This window comes from Fusarium venenatum (assembly GCF_020744135.1).
Source record: "Fusarium venenatum strain MPI-CAGE-CH-0201 chromosome Unknown EDB82scaffold_3, whole genome shotgun sequence".
Lineage (NCBI taxonomy): Eukaryota > Fungi > Ascomycota > Sordariomycetes > Hypocreales > Nectriaceae > Fusarium > Fusarium venenatum.
The window spans coordinates 7,079,829-7,101,520 of NW_027072131.1; the positions used below are offsets into that span (position 1 = coordinate 7,079,829).

The 21,692-nt window shown below is 48.7% G+C and overlaps 4 protein-coding genes across 4 annotated transcripts; 2 read left to right on the forward strand and 2 right to left on the reverse strand.

Moving 5' to 3' along the window:
* Positions 1–247: 247 nt before the first annotated feature.
* Positions 248–7,627, forward strand: EDB82DRAFT_433546 (PXA domain-containing protein; the record flags this gene model as incomplete). The annotated part of the gene is made up of 10 exons (XM_065607729.1): positions 248–393; positions 446–630; positions 678–1,134; positions 1,582–5,298; positions 5,360–5,416; positions 6,172–6,392; positions 6,510–6,673; positions 6,939–7,015; positions 7,063–7,159; positions 7,217–7,627. The coding sequence occupies 10 exons, from the start codon at positions 248–250 to the stop codon at positions 7,625–7,627; spliced, it is 5,532 nt and encodes a 1,843-aa protein (XP_065464240.1).
* A 709-nt stretch (positions 7,628–8,336) lies between these two features.
* Positions 8,337–9,103, reverse strand: EDB82DRAFT_528090 (peroxisomal biogenesis factor 11; the record flags this gene model as incomplete). Its single annotated transcript, XM_025728869.1, has 2 exons — positions 8,337–8,502; positions 8,562–9,103. 2 exons carry the CDS (start codon positions 9,101–9,103, stop codon positions 8,337–8,339), a joined length of 708 nt encoding a protein of 235 aa, XP_025583193.1.
* A 1,796-nt stretch (positions 9,104–10,899) lies between these two features.
* On the forward strand, positions 10,900–12,329 carry EDB82DRAFT_277036 (fructose-1,6-bisphosphatase class 1/Sedoheputulose-1,7-bisphosphatase). The gene is made up of 3 exons (XM_025728870.2): positions 10,900–11,148; positions 11,204–11,985; positions 12,041–12,329. The coding sequence occupies exons 1-3, from the start codon at positions 11,033–11,035 to the stop codon at positions 12,169–12,171; spliced, it is 1,029 nt and encodes a 342-aa protein (XP_025583194.1). The 5' UTR covers positions 10,900–11,032; the 3' UTR covers positions 12,172–12,329.
* A 321-nt stretch (positions 12,330–12,650) lies between these two features.
* Positions 12,651–13,502, reverse strand: EDB82DRAFT_434388 (glutathione S-transferase; the record flags this gene model as incomplete). The annotated part of the gene is made up of 2 exons (XM_025728871.1): positions 12,651–13,071; positions 13,126–13,502. The coding sequence occupies 2 exons, from the start codon at positions 13,500–13,502 to the stop codon at positions 12,651–12,653; spliced, it is 798 nt and encodes a 265-aa protein (XP_025583195.1).
* Positions 13,503–21,692: the final 8,190 nt, after the last annotated feature.

Here is a 21,692-nt window from a genome sequence, read left to right on the forward strand (position 1 = left end):
TGTTGTGGATGGCAGAATCACAATTCCGAGGCAGCTTCGCTTCAGGGAGGTCGATGCTCCATCTATCGTGACCCAGCAGACAGGGATTATTTCCGCCTTAATTAACATGTGCAATGCAGAGCTGAGCATATTTCACCGCCTTCCAAAATGGTTAATTCTGCCATGCGCAAAGCTTCATCCTCATCTGCCTCACAAATTATCACTGGAAAATGGAAAGTACTTTAACAGCATCATCACAGCAGCAACCATGACAGCAGACCTTCCAAATAAGCAAAAAGGCCGCGAGACAGATCGCATAAAGAGGACCAAGGATGGAGTTACTCAGTTGCCGCGCAAAAAGTTCTATCGCCAGCGAGCGCATGCGAATCCTTTCTCTGACCATATGCTAGAATAGTATGCAGACTGCTCAATCCGTTTCAATTACATTATAACTAACATGCGACAGCCCCAAATCACCAGATGACATGGATTGGTCTCCATACTTTCCTCACTATGTTCAAGAGGAAACATCAGAAGACTCTTCTAAGCCTCCTCGTCTGACAAAAGATGTTGAGATTGTCGATATTGGTTGCGGATTCGGAGGTCTTACGGTTGCTCTGGCTCCCAAGTTGCCAAACACTCTCACACTTGGTAAGTGGAGTGCGAAATGGTTATCAGCGAATGTGTATTGATAAAAGTAGGCCTGGAGATTCGTACACAAGTGGCAGGATACGTTCAAGAACGTATAAAAGCGCTGCGATCACAAAACTCGGACAACATGTACCAGAACGTTGCCTGCATCCGAGCAAACACGATGAAGTTCCTTCCCAATTTCTTCAAGAAGGCCCAGCTGTCCAAGATCTTCATCTGCTTTCCCGACCCTCACTTCAAGGCCAGGAAGCACAAGGCCAGAATTGTGTCGACAACGCTGAACTCGGAGTATGCCTATGCGCTCCGACCCGGTGGCATCGTCTACACCATTACCGATGTTGAGGACTTGCATTTGTGGATGGTTCAGCATCTCGAGGCTCACCCTGCATTCGAGAGGATTTCCAAGGAAGAGGAAGAGGCGGACGAGTGTGTCCATGTCATGTCGACTGAAACCGAAGAAAGCAAGAAGGTTACTAGAAATAACGGACAAAAGTTTGTAGCGTTGTTTCGAAGACTTGAGGATCCTCCGTGGTAGAATTTAACTTAGCGATACTGGTAATAAGGGTAACAATATTGGTTATATGAACATCCCATTCTTTATCAATAACAAGACGACTTACGCATAACTAATGTGGTAAGCCATAAGGAATCTAGTGGGTAGCAGAAAAGTTGGCCTCCCAAGTCTTAGGGTATAGAAACAAGTAAGGTAAGAGGTATAGTTTAAGTAGCATAAACTGACCTACTGATTTCGTCTCTTATGCTTCTACCGGCCAACTTTTCTGATACCATCAATCGAGTTGTACCTGCAGACTGCCAGTCATCACTGAGGTGAGGGGTGCTGTCCAGGGTTCCTTGTCCCGCAGACTATTTTGACAGGGGTCAAGCAACAAAATGACAGCATCCTTCTCCGCTGTAATCGACAGCCACCTCACCTTAAGTTAGTTAGACCAGTCCCGGTCTTAACCTCCACTACCTATTATCGCATCACCGACTTTACTACTTACACCCGTCCATCTTCGTTCAAGAATGTGGCTTTGAGGTCAACATCCTGGTGATGGCCCTCAAGCGTAGAGATGTTATTGTTGCAGGACTCGCTGCCTTCATAGCCTGGGGCTTTGCTGCGAGCTGGTCACCCGTTCTCCGCTGGGCAGGCCATGCCTTTGTTGCCGGCTCCTTCGTCACCCTCGTCCTTCTCTTGGCCGGCCTCTTCCTTGTCTCGAGACGCCCAAACGACCGAACCCTGCCACCGAATGGCGTCACCTTCCTAAATCCAAAATCATGGCGATCAGAGGTGCAGGCGCTGCGCCAGCGACAATCATATACTCCAACCCAAATACAACCCGAATCACCCCGCGTTTCTAAAGCTATCGACGGTTTGCTCGGCCTCATAATCCGCGATTTTGTTAGCAGTTGGTATTCCAATATAAGTCGCAATCCGACCTTTACGAACCAGGTCGACAAAGCTGTGCGCGAGGCGCTGCTGAGCTTGTGTGATATCCTACGAGATAAGGATCTGGCGGACCTCCTCACTAGTCGTCTTGTTCCTCTCCTCACCGCCCACTTTCGAGATTTCTACGAAGCAGAGAAATCAGTACGGGGGAAGAAGCTTAACCGCTCAGTTACTGAATCCGAAGAACTCGACCTCGCTATTGCTTCAAAATTCCGCGATGGACGCCTACACCCTGCTGCGTCATTGTCGTTTCCCGATACCAAGATGGTTCAACAAGACTACCTGCGATCTCTTGTCGCAAAGATTATGCCACAAATTCTTCCGGAGAACATGTTGTCTAGTCGAGCTGTCTCCATCATCATTCGCGAGATTGTTGGGTGTGCAGTGTTATTTCCCGTGATTCAACTTCTTTCCGAGCCCGATACATGGAATCAACTAATGGAGAATATGGGCCGTTCAATGCTGCAAGACAGATCAACAGTACGCAAGCTTCGTGCAGCTTTGGATCAGCATGCTCCCTCTACGCCAAAGTCCAGCAAACTAGCGTCTATGCCTAGAGTTGCGCCAGGCGATAGCGAGCGCAAGTTTGAAAAGTTCATCCGTGCTATTCGGAAGGTCAACAACCTGTCAGATGCACGCCGTTTTCGCAGCGAAGTTGCCAGTCAACTCAAAAGGGATTCTTCTCAGGATAACCAGGACCAGGTCTACCTTCGTCGATTGGAGATGGGAAAGAGGCTACTCGATCAACGAGTGACTCACCTTGCTGCTGGTGGTGAACGCCGTCCACCTGGGCCATTGCCTGTACCATCCACTTCTTCAAAGTCCAAGCTGGAAAGCGCGCCCTTGGTGGACTTCCTGAGAGATCCTTCAGCACTTTCCTATTTTATGGAATACATGGATCGTCAAAATCTGATGCCCTTGGTACAGTTCTGGCTTGTTGTCGACGGTTTCCGAAGCCCCCTGGAGGAAGATGGCCCGGACGATGAGCTGCCATCGACGCTCCCTATGTGGACTGACGCGGATCGTCAAGACTTACAGCAGATAAATCAAGCATACTTATCAAGGTCTGAGTTAAAGGTTCCGGACCATTCAAAGAACGAAGTGAAAGAGTTTATCAAGGCAGGGAAAACAGCCACGCCGATGCAGTACTACAGAGCCCGACAGGCTATTTTGAAAGCTCAAAGTGCAGTTTTGGAGGAGATGCGCGAGCGTTTCTTCCACGGTTTCAAGAAATCCGACCTCTTCTATAAATGTCTTGCCGCTGAGGAAGCAGCCAATATCCAGACCCTCCGATCAACACCTCAACCAGAAGCACAAACATTGGCGCCCGGTCGATCTAGTAAGACTTTGCCAGCGAAGCCAAGACCAGTTTCACGGTTAACCACACAACTATCCAACACGAGCAAACGTACAGGATCTGCTTCGGACCTCAGATCTCTGAACTCCAATGGCAACGGCCTTGGTCATCGAGTTAGACGCTCACTTGACGAGGGCTCTTCTACTCCCCTGTTTGACGACGACGACATTGATACCGATGGCTTGGGAGATTCTGTGCAAAGCCTGGAGGCAGAGACAAACAGTCAACAACTGCCGGACACTCAGGTTGTTCAGGCAGTGGAGGAAGCGCTCACAAACATCATGGAAAATGATCGTCCACAGACCGCTGAGGATCTGCGCGCGTCCCTTTTCGAAAACAGTGGCATTGGTAGTATTGGTGGCATCGATGATAATACGTCGAGCCTCTTCTCAGGTCACGACAACGAATCCAATCGTGGCTCTCTTGACATGGGAGTGCGACCAGGCGCCTTGCTCAAAGAAGGAGAAAAGCCAAGCCTTTCGTCGCTTGGTCTTGTCAGTGCGGCCTCACGAATCGGCGTCTTTGTTGATGATGATCTATTTGGTGATAATAACAAAGATCTCCCTGATGACGGCGATCCAGACGAAGGTCCGCCACCTGATGATGAAGACGAAGTGCACGAAGCAGCACCAGGAGATCTTGGACTAGCCGAAGCAATCACTGCTCTTTCTAATGACATTGATCGCCTGGTAGCACAGGAGGCGGTCGTGGAGTCCCTAACGCGGAAAGCAGAGTTGACAAACAACACTGCCGAGCTACGCATCCTTAGGAAGTCGAAAGCGTCTTTGCAAAGGGAGATTAGGCGCAAGGAGCTTCAACGTCAGCAGTATGTCATCCAAGAGAGCGATAATAGTCTCTACGGCCGCTCCACTATCAGGATCAAATCCATTCAGGTCGGAAGAGAAGAAGACGGCAGAGAGTTTGCCCTATACGTTATCGAAGTGCAAAGAAATGCTGGAGAGCAGATGCCCGCGGCTTCATGGGTGATTTCGCGGCGATACAGCGAGTTCCACGAACTTCACCAAAAGCTACGGTCCCGTTACCCGTCGGTCCGGAATCTTGACTTTCCTCGGCGACGTATGGTTATGAAGTTCCAAAGCGAATTTCTACGCAAGAGACGAACTGCTCTCGAGCAGTATCTGCAAGATCTACTGCTACTGCCCGAAGCATGCCGTAGCCGAGAGCTCAGAGCATTCCTTTCGCAGAGTGTGATAACACAAGGTCAAGATATTCTGGATCGCGAAGACAAGAAGGATATGATGACGCGGCTGTATGATTCTGTTGCAGATGGAATGGACGATATTCTTGGAAACATCCCCGTTCTGGACCAGATATCTGAGGCTGGCCAGAGTCTAATCGCGGCGGCTACAAACCAGCTCAACACGGTTCCACTCAATGTCGACGAAGAGAACTTTCCAGCCGCCGAAGCCGAGGCTGAATTAAACGCCTTTGAGAATAAGGAACTTGAACCGTTCATCAAACCGATTTGCGACATCTTCCTTGAGATATTCGAGCTTAACAAGGGAAACAACTGGCTCCGCGGAAGAGCTGTCGTAGTTGTTCTGCAACAACTTCTTGGCGGTACGATTGAGAGAAAAGTGCGGGATAATGTCAAGATGCTTTCTCAAGACGACAATGTTCTCAAATGTATCAGCTTGGTTCAGGACAGCCTGTGGCCTGGAGGAGAGATGCAACGTGATCGAAAACCACGAACAGCCGCTGAGAAGAAAAAGACACGGACTGAGGCGAGTCTGATGCTGGCCACACTGGTGCCAGATCTCGCTGGCAGTGTTGTGGGAAGAGTCAATGCGCAAGCAGCGAGTCGTCGTATCTTTGCGACGTTGAATAACTCGAGGTTGAAGTATGTCATTTGATTAGGAAATCGTCTCGTATGAGAGAGGACTTGGCTAACTCGTTCACAGTGCACACCTCGCATTCACTATGATTGATGAAATCGTCTCGGTCCTATTCGAGGAACCGTAAGGCCCTAATGAAAAGATCTTCTTCTTATTATTCTCCACCAAGCACATGATAGAGTGCGCAGCAAGGCGTTGGGCGTCACTGACAAGGAATCAAGTTGGGCTGAGATGAAAATTATGTGGTAATTGGCGAAAAATGACTTGCGTCCTGTCTGTAACGAAACCTTTTTTATGCTGTTATTGAGTTAGTAACATAGATTCATGAGGAGGCTATGAAATAATAGTAATGACAATGGCTGGTTTTTCTGCATTCTGATAAAGATCAACTATAAAGTTTAAAGTCTCCTACGTAGTATCAATCCCAACAAGCCGGGCACTTACTTACAGCGCCTAGCATGAGCGTGCAGCAGCATTAATGCAGGCAAAGGCGTTCGCATGTGACGCTAACAAAGCATCTTCAGCGCCCGAGATAGCGGGATCCGGGGCACCTTCTCGATCTGGTGTTCTGCCAGACTTGTCCGCCTTTTGCCCCAGCCTTCTTCGTCGCGTAAGGTTTAGAGTCTAGCTTGTCCATGTCGCACTCTTCTCCTCTCCACCAACATATCTTCATTATCACCCATCCTCGTCTACTCGTCACCTAAGAAAACCCCGCGTTTTCTGTACTTCTTGGTCCATCGCGCGCAACTGGCTCTGGACTTCTGGAATCTCTCTGGCTAGATCAATACTTCGAATTTTTGCACCTCGCTTTCCTTTTGGATCCCATCTCTCGCTTGACTACGGTCCTCCTCCAACCGGCAACATGACGGAGGTATCAGCCACCCGGCTGTACTTGGGAAACCTCCCTCGCAATGGTCCGGACTCATCGCCCTGACGCTCCTAGTCAACCCACTGACATGCTGCCCAACAGCTACCAAATCCGACGTCGAGGCTCACTTCGCGACTCATGGCACTGGAGAAATCACCGAAGTGAAGCTTATGAACGGCTTCGGTTTCATCGAGTACAAGGACCCAATGGATGCCCGCGACGTTGTTCCAGGTGAGTCATATCATTGACCCTCTCGTTGTGACTCTTGCTAATCAATTTTGACAGCTTTCCGTACGTTATTGTTTAACATCATCCCCCTCATTCCTGGCTAATTCGCGACTTCGAAAGATGGTTCTGATTTCATGGGGGAACGACTTACCGTCCAGTTCGCCCGTGGTTCCCGGCATCGCGAGGGCGGCAATTTTGGCAACCATGAGCGCACTGCGCCTCGGCCTCGCCGAACCCCTCATCGAATGCAGATTACGGGACTACCAAATGATACCTCTTGGCAGGTCTGTTCATCCTCCCCGTTGTTGATCGCTGGACTCCATGGACCTTCCCTTTGTGATTTGCGCGCATCTCTGGCTTTTCTGGTTTCGACCCATTGGAACTGCACCGGGATTAGTTCCAGGGGACAACAATCAAGGACCCCCTCCCGCTCTTCTGGTTTTGCTTCCTGGTTCTTGTCTTGACGGATTGCGCTTTCGTTTTGTGCATTACATGGACTTCCGGCGTTTCCCTTTCCTGGACAGCAACTTACGTGGATTCTGGAAATAGGACCTCAAGGACTTTGCACGTCAGTCCAGCTTGGACGTGGTTTACTCCGAGACAGGCCGTGATTCGAACGGCCGAGGGTGAGTTAAGTTTTATGCGTGTCGAGGTCATTATTAATGAATTGTAGATTCGTTGAATTCGAGACTGCTGCTGACTTGAGAACTGCTGTCGAGAAGCTGGATGGTCGCGAGTTTAAGGGCCAGCGAGTCCAGTGTGTCGCCGACGTATGACAAGGTAGCCCCATTCAACTGTGAGAACTGTAAATTGACTCGACGCTTCAGACTCAGCCGGACATGCCTCCTCGCGAGCGCGGCCGATCGCGCTCTCCTGGACGACGCCCTTACCCCCCTCCCGTGGACGATTACGACCGCCGCGGTCCTCCCCGAGGTTATAGCCCTCGTCGAGACGGATATGGCTACCGTGATCGTAGTCCGCGTCGCGACTATTACGACGACCGTGCTCGCTATCGATCCCCACCTCGTCGCCCTATGGAGGATTATCCTCCCCCTCCTCCTCGCGGTCGATACGATGATCCATACCGACGCGATTACCCTCCTCCCCCGCCTGATCCTTATGCCAATGGGCGACCCCCATACGACCGACCTCCTCGAGATTTTCCTCCCCGAGAGGGTGGATACCCACGAGAGGGTGGCTATCCGCGAGACTATGATCGTGGTGGACGTTACTGGTAAATCCATATTCCATTACCGCTTTGGGCGCTTGCTTGGCAGGACTGTCCTTGACCGACGGTGTACTAGATCTTTCCCAACCGAATATGCCAATTGGCGTGTAACAGTCACGACCTGTTAATGGGTATGAAAGGGCAAGATTCAATGGAGGCAATGATTGGCAGACAAGTGCGACAATGTATGACAACCGACTGGTGACATTCCCAACCAAAAGGATGAGGCAGATTGGATTGGCGTCAGGTGCAAGGGCTTGCAGGATATACGTCTAGGACAAATGGGAAAAATCCACGACTACAGACATTGAGTTTGCTACGTAATTTGAGATATAGTGTACGACTAGGCAATGGAGTAGTCGCGAATGATGGTTTGCTTGTTTTGCTTCTTGTTTAACACTATCACTTGCACGATGTGCCTTAGGGCACCACTCTCATTCGCAAGACGTTAAACAGGGTCAATTTATTATAGGATTTGAGAAAAGAATAATCCAACTTTGATTTTGCATTTTCAAACTGGCTGTGATCGGACAATGAGTGAACATATTACTCCAGATTTACGTAGTACGGCCACCCAATCCTGGCGCCCCATATAATACAAAAAGAAAGATGTTGTCCTAGAGATTATGACTGCACGATACGCTTATAAGAGATTTTGAGGATGAGTAAATATGTGGTATCAGGCGGTTGTGGTTATTGTTTCGTATATGATTGCCAAATTAGGCGGTCTTCTTCCACTGTGTGTAGACACCGATAAGACTGCTCAGGGTACCAGTCAGGCCTACAACACCGTCGTCGAGGAATCGGTTGTAGCCAAGACCGGAAAGGGGAACCAGGATATCGAAGACATCGCAGAGAAGCTGCTTCTTGGCGGCAGCGCGCTCACTGGAGGATGAGTTAGTACATGCGACAATGAGGAAAAGCAATTACGAATGGCAACTTACATAGAAATGGTCTTGCTCTCAACGACACCCTCTCCCTCCTTCAAATCAACCTTTGATGCTCGTGCACTCAACTGGCGAAGAGTGTACAGCTGACCGAGGATGCTAAAGGCGATACCAACAGCCCAGGATCGGTAGGCCTCTTGCTGCATGCGCGTAGCGTGCTTCCAGGTCTTGATACCGGCGGCGTGAGGAATGGTGAGAGAATCGCAGGCGAGATAACCGGCGTAACCAAGCTGGCGACCGACCTGGGTGTACTTGAGGACGGGGTCCATGGACTTTGAGTCGGAGGCGGTGGCAGCAGCCTTGAGGTGCTCGACGAACTTTCCGGCTCGGAATACCTTTCGGAACAGGCCGAACTGCTTCTTGAGGGCGTTCCAAGGAGCGACCTTGTCTGCTGTTGCGTTTGCGCGGAGGAGGTACCAGGCGTAGAAACGGGCAAAGTACTGGAAGACTCGCATGAGCTTGTCGCGACCGAGGGTAGTGGCCATGTAGCGCAGGTAGTGCGCTACCGTGGGATGGTAGATAACTGCGTCGGCGACCATGATGGCGATGGTAACGATTCGAAGTCGAGGTTGTGTAGAGCTATGCGACAGTAGGTAGGCTCGTAATTACAATTTCACCAGTAAAAAACCAGCAATTACTGATGATAGAAAAGGCGATTAAAGATGAGATGGAGATGGAAAAGCGATAGGTTAGGTTCAGGGAAAAAGCTGGGGAAGAAGGAACGCGCGAATGGAGTCAATAAGTTTATTAAGGTGCAAGTGCAAATGCAATGCAATCCCCACAGTACGGTTGGGTCAAGATCCCTAGTACAGTACAGTATAGTTTATGGTAGAGATTTGATCAACCGTGGAGACGGAGACTTGACCGAGATGCCGAGGTCCGCTCACGAGAGCGGGATTAAGACGAGGGAAAGGAGAGAGAGAATCTCATGCAAAAGTATTGCCTTTTTGGGTCTGGGTCTGGGGGAACAGGGGGAAAGTAAGGCAATAATTGCCCATCTTGTGAAAACACAAGATAAAAATAAAGAGTCTAGTCGCTGTAGTTTGTTATATCAAATTTTTGTTTATGTTACCTTGGTTAATGTAATAGAGCGGCACTTGACGTGGAGCTTTCACAGGCAATGTTCCTGATTACAGGTTAGGCTGTACCGTCAAGGTAGAGAGTTTGAGTTCATCACACATGACCCGAGGCTTCGGGTTGAATAATAACAACAGGGACAAAACGGGGAAGCTTGGCGCCATTGAACCTCGGAAACTGTCCGTCAATGAAAAGTACCGTTCGTAATCGAGGAGGGAAAGGATTCTTATCAGCTGCCAGTTCAATCCAGGTCAAACTCAGCTGGAACTCCCAAGGTAATAGAAGTCCGATTTAGGCGGATAACCTTTGATCCGGTTCCGTAATGGAAGAAGAAGACCGCCGGTTGAGGGACAGTCGGTAGAAGGAAGGTACGTTTTGAAGACCCGAGGAACGAACGTAGGTATGATATATGCAGGACACAATTGCCTGAGAAAGGAAGACGTCAACGATTACAACTGAACAAGAGACGAGACAAGATATTCAACAATTCCAACTTTCTCACAGTTAAACTCCCCCCAAACCCACTTATCGTTGCCTCACTTCGGTGTTTTATGAAGATCTCCAGTCTCCAAAAGATCAAACCCCCCGCTTAAACGTCAATATGAGCGAGCCACCCCCACTACAACCGCCTCACAAGGCCACGAGAACATCAAGAAATCGAAAGAATGGCGGGTCTCAGGAGTGGCTGTGACGACAAAGACTCTTCCCCCATCGCGATTTATCAAAAAATCTATGGGTTCATGATGTATGTTCTCTGTATGCTCCTCGGTGAACAACCCCCGAGGTTCTCCATTCTTCACCTCCAAATGTGGGGGAAGAAACCGGGAGACATAGTACGTACAAACAAAGCTAACCAAAGCTACAGTTAAACAGTTGGGGGAGCTTTGGAGACCCCGGGAAATCCTCTTGCTACCGCTTCCCCTCGGCCGGGCTACGCTGTACGGTCAACCATGGTCCATGAGATTCCGATATTGAGGCGTCCTGGTTGGTGCAAATGCCCATTGCCATTACATGAGAAGTCTTGAACTTGCGGCTCCAGAGCCCATAACTCGCACGGATGGGGCCGTTGATGGCCGCCCCCCGGGATGCGGGCGTATCATTGATTGGCATTGGATGGATCGTCATCCGTCAATTGTCGTCAAGTCACCGACGCGGTTGTTACTCTGCTACTTTGCTTTGCGCTGCGAAAGCTCAGGCACTTGCTTTTACATAACTTGGTCCCATCTCCCGTTTCGTCGCGTGCTCTTGTCTTCTCCCTCTTCTACTTCTTCCTCTCCAACCTTCACGATACCCTCATACCCCTCCATCATAACGACCTTGCACTTCGCCTTCCCCTCTTGCTGATCAACTGTCCATTCTCTCTACCCACATCTATTTCAAAATCAGTCACAATGTCTACCACCAACAGCGGACAAGAATCTGAAAAGGTTAACACCAACATTGTTACCCTTACCCGCTTCCTCACTGAGGAGCAGGCCAAGCACCCCGAAGCTACTGGTGACTTCACGTACGCTCATGTGACCCCCCAATTCTCATGATAACCATGCTAACCACCCCCTCAGTCTATTGTGTCACGCTCTCCAGTTCTCTTTCAAGTCCATCGCCTACTACATCCGACGCGCCACCCTTGTGAACCTCACCGGTCTGGCTGGTTCTTCAAACATTACCGGAGACGACCAGAAGAAGCTCGATGTCATCTCCAATGACCTCTTCATTGAGGCTATGCGCTCTTCCGGCAAGTGCGCGCTTCTAGTTTCCGAGGAGGAGGATGATATCATCTACTTCAAGGACGCTTCAGAAGCCCGCTACGCTGTCGCTTGCGATCCTATTGACGGTTCCTCCAACTTGGACGCTGGTGTCTCAGTCGGTACCATCTTTGCCATTCACAAGCTTCCCGAAGGCTCAAAGGGCTGCAAGGAGGACATCCTCAAGCCCGGTACTGAGTTGCTTGCCGCCGGCTTCACCATGTACGGTGCCTCGGCTCAGCTCGTCATCACCATGCGCGGCGGAAGCGTCAACGGCTTCACTCTCGACAACGGCGTCGGCGAATTCATCCTGTCTCACCCCGATATGCGCCTGCCCAAGTCTCGCGACATCTACTCTTGCAACGAGGGTAACTCACTATACTGGGAGGACAAGACCATCAACTACTTCAACTCGCTGAAGCAGGCTCAAGAAAACGGCAAGCCTTACAGCGCGCGTTACATCGGTTCCATGGTTGCTGATGCTTACCGAACTCTGCTGTACGGAGGTATCTTTGCTTACCCCGCCGACAAGAAGAGCCCCAAGGGCAAGCTCCGTATCCTCTACGAGTGTGCGCCCATGGCTCTTATCTTTGAGAATGGTTAGTCTTTTCTTTTCTTTGTCTCCGAGTCACATTTTACTAACTTGATTCCTAGCCGGTGGTCAAGCTGTCGACAGCAAGATGAACCGTATGCTCGAGGTTGTGCCCGAGCACATCCACGACAAGGCCGGTATCTTCATGGGTAGTTACGACGAGGTTGAGAAGGTTAAGAAGTTCCACCAGTAAGATGAAACAATACGGCGCTTTGGCATGGGATCACAAATTCAGTTAAATATCAAAAAGCGAACCTCATGAGTAAATGAGCAATTAATGATCAATTTATCATATCTTTTTTTTTACTTCATCATGTTGAGTGTCGTCATGATGAGATGTCATGATCGTGAACCATCATGGCGGCGGTTTGATTGGGCATGTCACCACCGACCCTGTCTGTCATACGAGTGGCATGACGTGCTTGTATGGTTGTCTGATTGCGATTTTATCCACGTAAGACGATATGGCTAGCTTTTGTCTGCATCTGTAAAGCGGATACAGTGATCGTCTTAGCCATAGTAACCTTGTGCAAGCCATTCGTACGTCTTCTTCACATAAAGAATGTAGTAGACCAGACTAGCCTGGGTAGTTCTGGAAGGATGAGATGATTGCTTAATTTTCTAATCAAGAAGAACTGCGGCTTAACATTAGAACCTGAAATGTAGTCCTCCTTACGGTGAAGAATACTTGTATCCAAACTGCTCCTTAGCCTCATCAACAACCACCTTGAGATCTTCACGCTTCTTCCTCGTCTTTTCATCCACAGGGTCCAGCCCCGTCGGCTTTTCCTCCTTAGAAGGTAGTAACATGCCACGTCGGACAGCAGGCCTCTCAAGCATGCGAGCAAACCAAGCCTTTACATTGGGATATTGGTCCCATGAGATTGTAGTTCGCGGTAGACGGTCGGCCCAGCCGATGAGGGCAATGTCCGCGATGGAGTAACGGCCTCTACCATGGCCAACGATGTAGTCTCTCTCCAAAAGACGCTTGTCTAGAACACCGTAGAGACGCTCGGTTTCTCCAACGTAGCGCTGGATACCGTATGGCATTGTTGATTTGGTATCGTAGAGAAAGTGTAGGGTTTGACCTTGCCTGATACCGTGTCAGTCAATCATCCCATATCCCAACCAACGACCAGTGACTTACATAGGTCCAATCCCACCATGTTGCCATCCAATCCACGATTCCGCACGAGTATAATCATCATCATCAATCTTGAAAGAGAACTTATACTCCGGATCATACTTTCTCGTCAGGTAGCTCAGAATAGCATTCCCTTCAAAGACAGCGAGGCCATTGTTATCATGGTCGACCAACACGGGGATACGACCATTGGGATTAAGGGCAGTGAACCAAGGCTCTTTTTGGACCCCTTTGCTAATGTCAATGCCTTGGATGGTGTAGTCTTTGCCGTAAGCATCACGAAGTTCCTCGAGAAGGATCTGGGCTTTGAGGCCATTGGGTGTGCCCCAGGTGAGAAGCTCAATGCCTTTTGAGGCGATGAGACCGGTTGGTCGAGACATGGAGTAGTTACGTTTAGGATATTGAGTAGAGTCTTGAGTGATAGATTGGAGTTTTAAGGGTGGCGTACGATATTGGTGACAGTGTAGAAGTATACGGGCTGGATTTAAGGATAGATATCTCTTCATGGTGAAGCCTGTAGAAGCCATATCTGTCACTTTGAGCTTCAAATGGTATGCTCTTGGATAACAAATCAATTACAATTCTAGGAAACCCTTGACAGTTGGATTTAGACATATTCCTCTCGCAGCTGAGGTATAATGCTTACAAAACAAACTGCGAGTGTGCTTACTCATACCTCAAAGTGACGATACAATTTGGAATCATCTACCCTAGGACCCAACCTTCAACACTTAACACTTAACACTCAACCCCATAACTTCATACAAGACCCTTTAACTAATAATTCATGAATTGATATAGCTAATCTAATTACTAATTCCTTTCAAAACAACGGTGAAGAATTCCCACTGTGGCTTATCAACAACGGCTTCACCGTCGAACGTCAAATCTCCAATGAAACAACTAAACAACCCGATCAACACACAGACAGTGGAACTACCGCGCGGTAGAATAAAAAGAGAAAGAAAAACCTGCCTCACAGGTTTCACTATATAGAGTAAGAGGGGATCGGCCCGTTCTTCGTCCAGGGTAACTCCCAGCCTCTCAACGCCATTGTGCACGGTTGAAATAGTTTCAGATACAACGAGATTGTGAGATCAATAAGAGATCAATGCTTGGTGGGGGTTCGGATTTGCCATATAATATAGAACTTAAGTCTGTTGTTCTATTGAGTGCACGTTCACTATGCATTTCCTGCGTATATGGTATGAGCTTCAAACTAGGTACTCTACGGTGTGCTGTGCTGCAACGGTAACCCTTGCTGGTGATCAATCGGTGGTGGAGTCAAGTTGGGAATAAGACGAGCTTGTTAGAATGAAGGGTCCTTGTTGATAATGGTGAGATTTCATACTTCCGAAAGAACCGCCCCGGACATCCGGATCACCCACCAACAGAGAAGAATGACAGTTTCAAGTTCATTGTATAGTACGAGTACATATCAACACGTCGTCACAAGACAGCTTCTATCACTGCAATGCAATGTTGCATTTTGACAATATTGACAACCTCTACTCTACCAGAAAGGGGGAACAAGCATATATCTACGTCACTATCATAAGGTGCTCGAAAGCTTTGCTTGATTAGCAATTGGGTTCTGACTGACTTTGGGCTGCAGAGCGCCCGCCTCAGAAGTCAAGTTTGCAGTTCCCCACCCCATCCTTCGTCCCTCGATGAGATCCTTGGGACGATGGTTATTGGGTAGACTCAGAGCTGATGGATCATGGCACCCCTTGAGCTTGGGACAGAAACGGACAGTTGAGTGGACAGAGCTGGCAGCCATCGTGAATGTGATAATGCAGCTCTGCGGCCTGAAGAAAGGACAATTCCAAAACAACACCACAACCCTTTCCCTTTACTTTTCCGCTTCCCTTTATCCGTCAAGGCTCTACGTGGGTTGCTATTGCGTGTTGTGCCGCGACAAATCATGTCAGTGAGTGTATGCAGTGCATGGCCCCCAAAGCCGCAGGGTAATAGCATATCGCACATCAGTACCAGAAATCAGGGAAGCGATATTGGGTGCCAGGTTTGAATCTGTAAAAAGAAATCCCCGACAGGTGCCAAGAGTGTCACTTTTGAAAAGGTAGGATACCGGTAGATCCGTGACGTCTTTTGATGCCGCTAGGACATTAACTCCAGCGCTCCATCTAACCTCCGTTCAATGTATCCCTTGATTGAAAGCATATTCAAGACAAGATCTTGTTATTCCAGTAATTGGGACCTGAAGATCGTGGGAGTGCACATAAATGAACCCTCGACAAGACACAGACAGGGCATGTCTGGCTGCACGTCTGAAGGATTCAAGCCACTGATGTAGTATGTTCTCATGCGCCTGCCATCTTGACTTTCAGCGGCTGGTTTCACCCTAAAAGAGTAACTGATTCACTGCCAAGAGCTGTTCGTTCTTTGCGGTCCATTCCCCGAGACAACTGGTTCGTCTTCAAGCTAACGTGAAACTTTCTAACAGACATCAGTGAAGCTTGACGGGGTTCAGCGTACGGCCAATTTATGGCGGCTCTTTCGTACAGGTGCCCCAAACCAAATCAACCCAAGCGTCACATCTCGCTTTCGTTTAATTACCAGTATTCAGATTAGTCACCATGGACTACTGGGTCGTAGCAGGTAGCTAATGCTCCCCTAGTAATGCTAAACAGCACCGTCGTGGCTTTCGGCTGGCGGCACCGGTGAGAGCCGTCCCTGTACTGGAGGCATGGAGCTAGTGATGTTAGACACAGGCCGATGAGATGCGCCTTGATCTGCTTGTGGAGCGAGCAGGATTCCATTCGTCGAGTCGCGAATTCGCCGTAGACTCATACTTGATAGAGTTGTCGTATTGGGGCATTCGTGATGATAGCGGCGATGATCTTTCAGTTAACGTGATATGTACTGTTAGATGAGTCAATAAACGGTGCGGTTCATTAGGTAAATGCTCAAAACCTTGAGATGGCATGGCGCCGAAACGCCGGAAAGAGCCCAATCCAAACACAACGTTAAAAAAAAAGCTATTCAGTTTAGACCACGAGTTGTTGGGTGTGCTTGATAATCAAGACAAGACATGTGATGGGTAATGGAACGGCATTAAAGGCAGTACCGGCATTTCTAGAGGCTAAGGTTAGTCTTGGGAAGCTAAACACAAGATCGTCTTGTTTGCTCAACTAAAGTAGCGGCAGTCATGTGTTCCGCTCGTTGTCACTTTGTACGTAGTTCATGGGGAAGCGGGACAAAGTGCCACAGATAAAGATAGAATAACGCGAAATTCCAACATGGGGAAATGGTAAACTCAATCTTGTAGCGGCCACACGAAAGCGTTGAGGCGCAAGATGCCTTTTGGTACAAGGTGTAAACAGAGGAAAAGAAGAGGATGAATCATTGTGACTGAGAGAATGAAGATGCCTGATCGGTCAAACCCGAGAGATGGGAGAATGACGTGCAACTGTCGCAACAAGGCAGACTCATGAATGCGAGAAAGAGACAAAAGTTCGTAATGACATTGAAGGTGTTGCGATATTCTTGGTAGACAAGTCAACCAATTCATGCAACGAAACGGATTGCTACACGAAAAAGGGTATCAAGATGCGACTATTGACAGGGACAAGGCGTGAACAAAGTTCCTCCGCAAGTTGAAACATTTTACCAACTTGGTGATGCCTTCTCTGTTCAGCTTCAGCTTCAGCCTCTTTCATGTCTCGAAATCGAAGCTATCCTCGAACGATTGAATAGACGACAGAGAGACTCAACCTATCGGGCAAGGTACAACAAGGGCGTGTCTTGAACTGTGTCCGCTAGTTACAGCCTCAGTACAAGAAGAATGAACGTGGATGGATGTGTGGCTTCCCAGCCTGTCGGCTACCACTCGGCGAGATTCCCATGCGGCCGTTGACTCTTTGTGTGTGAGTGTCGCAATAGTAGTTACTTGACGGGAAAAAGCAAATCAACAATGACGGATCTTGGCTCCAAGCGAAGAACGAGAGCGAGAGAAATGACCCCCCCTGGTCCTCCGCCTTTTCAACACTGCAAAACGCTCCTTCCCACGTTAAACTGGCGGACATTGCACCCCAGTCACTACTTCCCCACTTGGATCACAGAGCGGGGATGATCGAAGGCAGGGCCCCCCCGCCAGACAGCAGACAGCAGACAGCAGACAGCAGGTGCAGACAGGTACGTACCCCCTCATTTTCCCAAAGCAGAAACAGGTACGTACCTTCTATCTTTAGTTTCCACTTATCAAATCTTGAACCTACAAGGCAGGCGCAGGGAAGGGAGACGGGAGATTGGGTTCACGACCTCCAGCCTCATAGCGGAGTCGAAAAGCCAATGTACTTACTAGCACAATTTACCAAAACAGGGTGTCATGTTGCGCTCCGGAGAGTAGAAGGGGGCTCGGCCGGTAGAAACGTGGCGGAGTTGCCTTTTTTTCCTTCTTTTCTCTCTTTCAATTTTTTTTGACAGGGCCGGCCGCCCCAGCTTAATGAAACAAGGACCAGGGCCAGCTACCAGAAAATCTCCCCGTCTCCGTCTCCGTTCCGGAGCAGGGAAAATCAACGTTTCCGTATCCCGTTGATCTTTCTGTCACGGCGATTGGGTTTAGATCTTGGGAATGAATCTACCTGTAGAAATCTTGCAAATACTGCTGCCTGGGTACTAAGTACGCTTCGGAGAACCAACCCCAGAAAAGAAGGACGTTACAGGAGCTCATGACACCAATCGCATTCAATTCGTCTATTTTTGCCCTCTGTCCGATAATAAGTAACCAGTGACTCAACTCTGGTTCACATGCGTATTCTATTGCATATCAGTCAAAGTAACAGTGGTACTGCATTTCGCATTGACTGCTACAGTATACAAATCATGACAAAAATAATCCACCCCTACAGAGTAACATTCTGCGCTGGACAAACGACGATCGCTACGTTGATGTTGATGCATTAGGCGTATTCCCCAAATTAAACCCGTATCTCGACCAAAATGATCATCCCGACGAATCGCTTTCGGCAAGATGAACTGGCCATGACCAGCAAGGTACAGGTATGCGCACAGGCAGGCACGGGAAGGACAACAAGATTACACTCGTGGACTTTGCTACCTCGGAGTCGCAGCGCGGCACAGCAGGTTACGGTACCCCAAAGCCTTGTATGTTCACCGGAAGGATGAATGTGTGTTGCATTTCTCGAGCCGAGACTACAGAGTAATGGGTCGTGAATGCAATCAATGCCCTTGTTGTTAATTTTCTCGCTTTCCCCCTCCGCCTTCTTGCGCACGTTTTCATTTCAACAGGGGACCTAGGGAGTCGGCTATGGATACGTCCATGGAGTTGGGACTCAGAACAGTGGGAACTTGTTTTTGTGTCTTGTTCTGCTGCAGATGCGTCCAGCCAATTAAAATACAACCCCACCTCTAATCTTGCTCCCGCCCCTTCAGCCCTACCGCTCGAGGTTGTCCCACTCGGACCTTGCAAGGTTAGTACCTAAGACGGAGCTTTATAAGCCACGCCCCCTCTTTTTTGGAAGCTCCACAGAAGTTCACTCAGTGAAGTTGAGTGCTGCAACAGAGTAGAATCGCAGTGAGTGTAATAGAGACAACAACAAGCCGTGCTCGTGTAAATCATGAGACTCAGCTTTTCTCTTCATCTCCTCTCATTTACAAAGAACCTTGAAAGATGCAACCGAGATTCAAGACATTTCTGTGTGATATCACAAGTGACGTCTCGCCAAGAAACTCTGCCGCTGTAGATTACATGACAGCCTACATGCGGCTGCTCTACACAGTCCATCCCATCCGTTCTTGGGAGTGCCCATGCAACCACGGGGAGCATCGTGAAAGCAGCAATCTGTTTGGACAGCTTCGTTCTATCTCCCGGCATCGCCGAAGAGCCTTACAGTTAACCTTCACCGCTGACTCTCTCTGGTTCCTAACTAACTTATGGGGGATGACCTCCTTCGACGAGCTGCAGCCCTACGGGGGATACAATGCCGCAGCTCAAGAATCCATATCTATCAATCATGGCATGGCAATTACGTGTTGTTGCACCAGAGGGGGAAAAAAGTACCCGTCTCAGCCCAAATGGCGGACCTCCGCATTGACACTGGCTGCATCCATCACCACCACAACAACAATAACTGACAGTTATGCTCTTGTTGATGCTGTACCTTTCAAGTCTTGGGATTGAACGGCCAAGAGTCAATTGCATCTTCAGCCCACGGAGGATATGCACGCATTTGGAAATGGCGGACCGAGATATAGCGACGGGATACGCAGGGTGCAGTGCGTACAGCGTACAGCGTAAAGAGCTGTCAGGCAGCCTTGTGTGACCATGCTGCGTCCTTTGTTTGAAGTAATACCATTGGGTTCGCTAGGTTCACCTATGTTCCAGCTCCGATGGAGTGGATCTCAGCCCTTTTTCCCTTTGACTCTTTTGTTTTTCGCTTTGCTACCTATCCGCTGTGTCTTGCATCCAGTCATCACTTTGAATTATAGCTTGGCCTGCTTTAGTGACACACGCGTCCTTTTCCCAAAGGGTATCTTGTTACACTCGGCTTGAAGAGTCAAATCGAATGAGTTTCCTCATGAGGAGATTTCATTCTATCGTACTTTTGAAAGTCAATTACGGTTGATGCTCCTATTGACTTTCGGACTTTAGTGGCCATAAGAAAGGAATTAACGGCACCACGTTTCGAGTTGCGCCCGCGCAAAGGTGACCCGACTCTGAATTTAACCCAGTCGGACCCCCTGCAACTGGTAACAAGTATTTTGCCCATATTGTCGTTTTGGACCCCAAAAGCATGCCCCCCTGTTCTGCCTCTAAAGTTAGTGTTAGGCGCACCCTACAGCCCTCGCGAATGCCCCTCCCGTCCCCTTCATCTTTTCTGGCAGCAGTTGAGCCGGGCGGGCGTGTACTTGCCCATCATTTCCTAAGAGGGGAAGAATTGAGTCCCATCACCAGCTTGTGGTTTCAACCTAGTAGCTATCCCAGAGTGAAAGCTTGATGGAAACGACGCGGGAATGAAATAAATTTACAGCTCGGACACTACAGTAACATGGTTGGGATATTTGGACCAATATGTAAAGAGTCATTTCCCCCTGTCATTGTCGAATAAATGTCCTAACATGGTAAAGTCACATTTGAAAGCCGTGACGACTCTTGGTTCGCATGTGCTATCCATGTCTTGCTTTGCTTTGCTTCACGTGAAAGGAAAGACATGGAGAGACACAGAGACAAAGAGATCTATCTCTACTCCACAAGTCCGCAGCCGAGGGGGAGGGGGATCGATCGAGTGTCGCGTCTTTGTATCACATGAAGTGAAAGCTTTCGATAAGCGATAACCATTTTGTAGCATATTGAACTCGGTCAAAGTAAATTCCCGACTACTAATGTTGAAACCGGGGACATTTTACAAGCGATAAATTGATTATCAGCGGTAAAATGTCTCCGTTCTATCCTGGTAATGGCAGTGCTAACAAGCAAAGTCTCCGGGGGGTTTGAATCCTCTGTCAACTAACCCGTGCCTGGGATGGGCTGGTCCATCAGCCAAAGCAAAAAACAGAGCAGAGTGAGAGCGGATCCCCATTATGCCGTCCGTCCGGTGGCTTGTTGAGGGGGGAAGAGTGAGAACCTTATTCCCACCCTCGTCGACGGGAGGACGAGACGATGGGTACCGAGGAAGCGGGTGAAGGTTCCTGTCAGACGGTAGTAAGAAAAGGAAGGGGAAGGGTATCTCTATCTTCTCTTTTTGCTGACAAGGAGTGAAACTGAGGGTCATTTCAGACACACACAAATCACCGGATGAGCAGATTAACAGTGACCGAATGCGAATGATTTTAACCAAGATAGCCACTGTTTACTTTTCCGATGCAAAACGGATGTGACGGGATGGCTTGTCGAATCCAATGGCTGTCGAAGCGCGCACGGGTTAGGTACAGTACCCAAGTACTAACCTAAAGTCTCAGGCTACTCCCCCTGTAAAAAAAAAAAAAAAAAAAAAAAAGATTTGATTTCACTCTTCAAACAACAAGTTCATTTCCTTCGGCTTACTTTCGCTTCGCGCGCAGAATAAAATATCGGGTCAAGTTAACCGTATATTTGGTTTGAAACAGCAGGTAATAGAAACGTTGGTCTGTTGTTGTTTTGCTCTGTGCGCCTTGTCTACTGTTTTGACTGCCCGGCATGCATTGGTCCGGCGCTACGGCTTCGCCGAACTGCTAAACCACCAAAGTAAAGAAGTGACATAATATTCATCTCAAGCTGCATCCCGCCTTTTTGGACTGTACGTCAGTCATCAAACAGACGGATAACGAGCAGCATCCTATTTTGGATAGCTACTCTACTTTGTCTCAGGATATTCTTACTGCAGTTATTTTTACAAGCGAATATAGTACGGGCGGTGTTTAGTAAAGTCCGCAAAGTCCGCCGTGGTAGTATTTTTTAATCTTGCATTTTTAACGCATTGATGCTGTTCAATAATACAGGTCCCCGAAGGTATATGAGCTTGTGTTGGCTTTGGTTTATGATCGACAGCTACAGTTAACCGGTCAAACTTTAGTTTGCAAATAAGAGACCTTACCGGTATGTTAATGCT

Coding starts and splice junctions, on each gene's coding strand:
- EDB82DRAFT_277036 (XM_025728870.2), top strand. CDS start 11,033: ATGTCTACCACCAACAGCGGACAAGAATCTGAAAAGGTTAACACCAAC. Junction 11,149..11,203: donor GAAGCTACTGGTGACTTCAC/GTACGCTCATGT, acceptor CCACCCCCTCAG/TCTATTGTGTCACGCTCTCC. Junction 11,986..12,040: donor GGCTCTTATCTTTGAGAATG/GTTAGTCTTTTC, acceptor CTTGATTCCTAG/CCGGTGGTCAAGCTGTCGAC.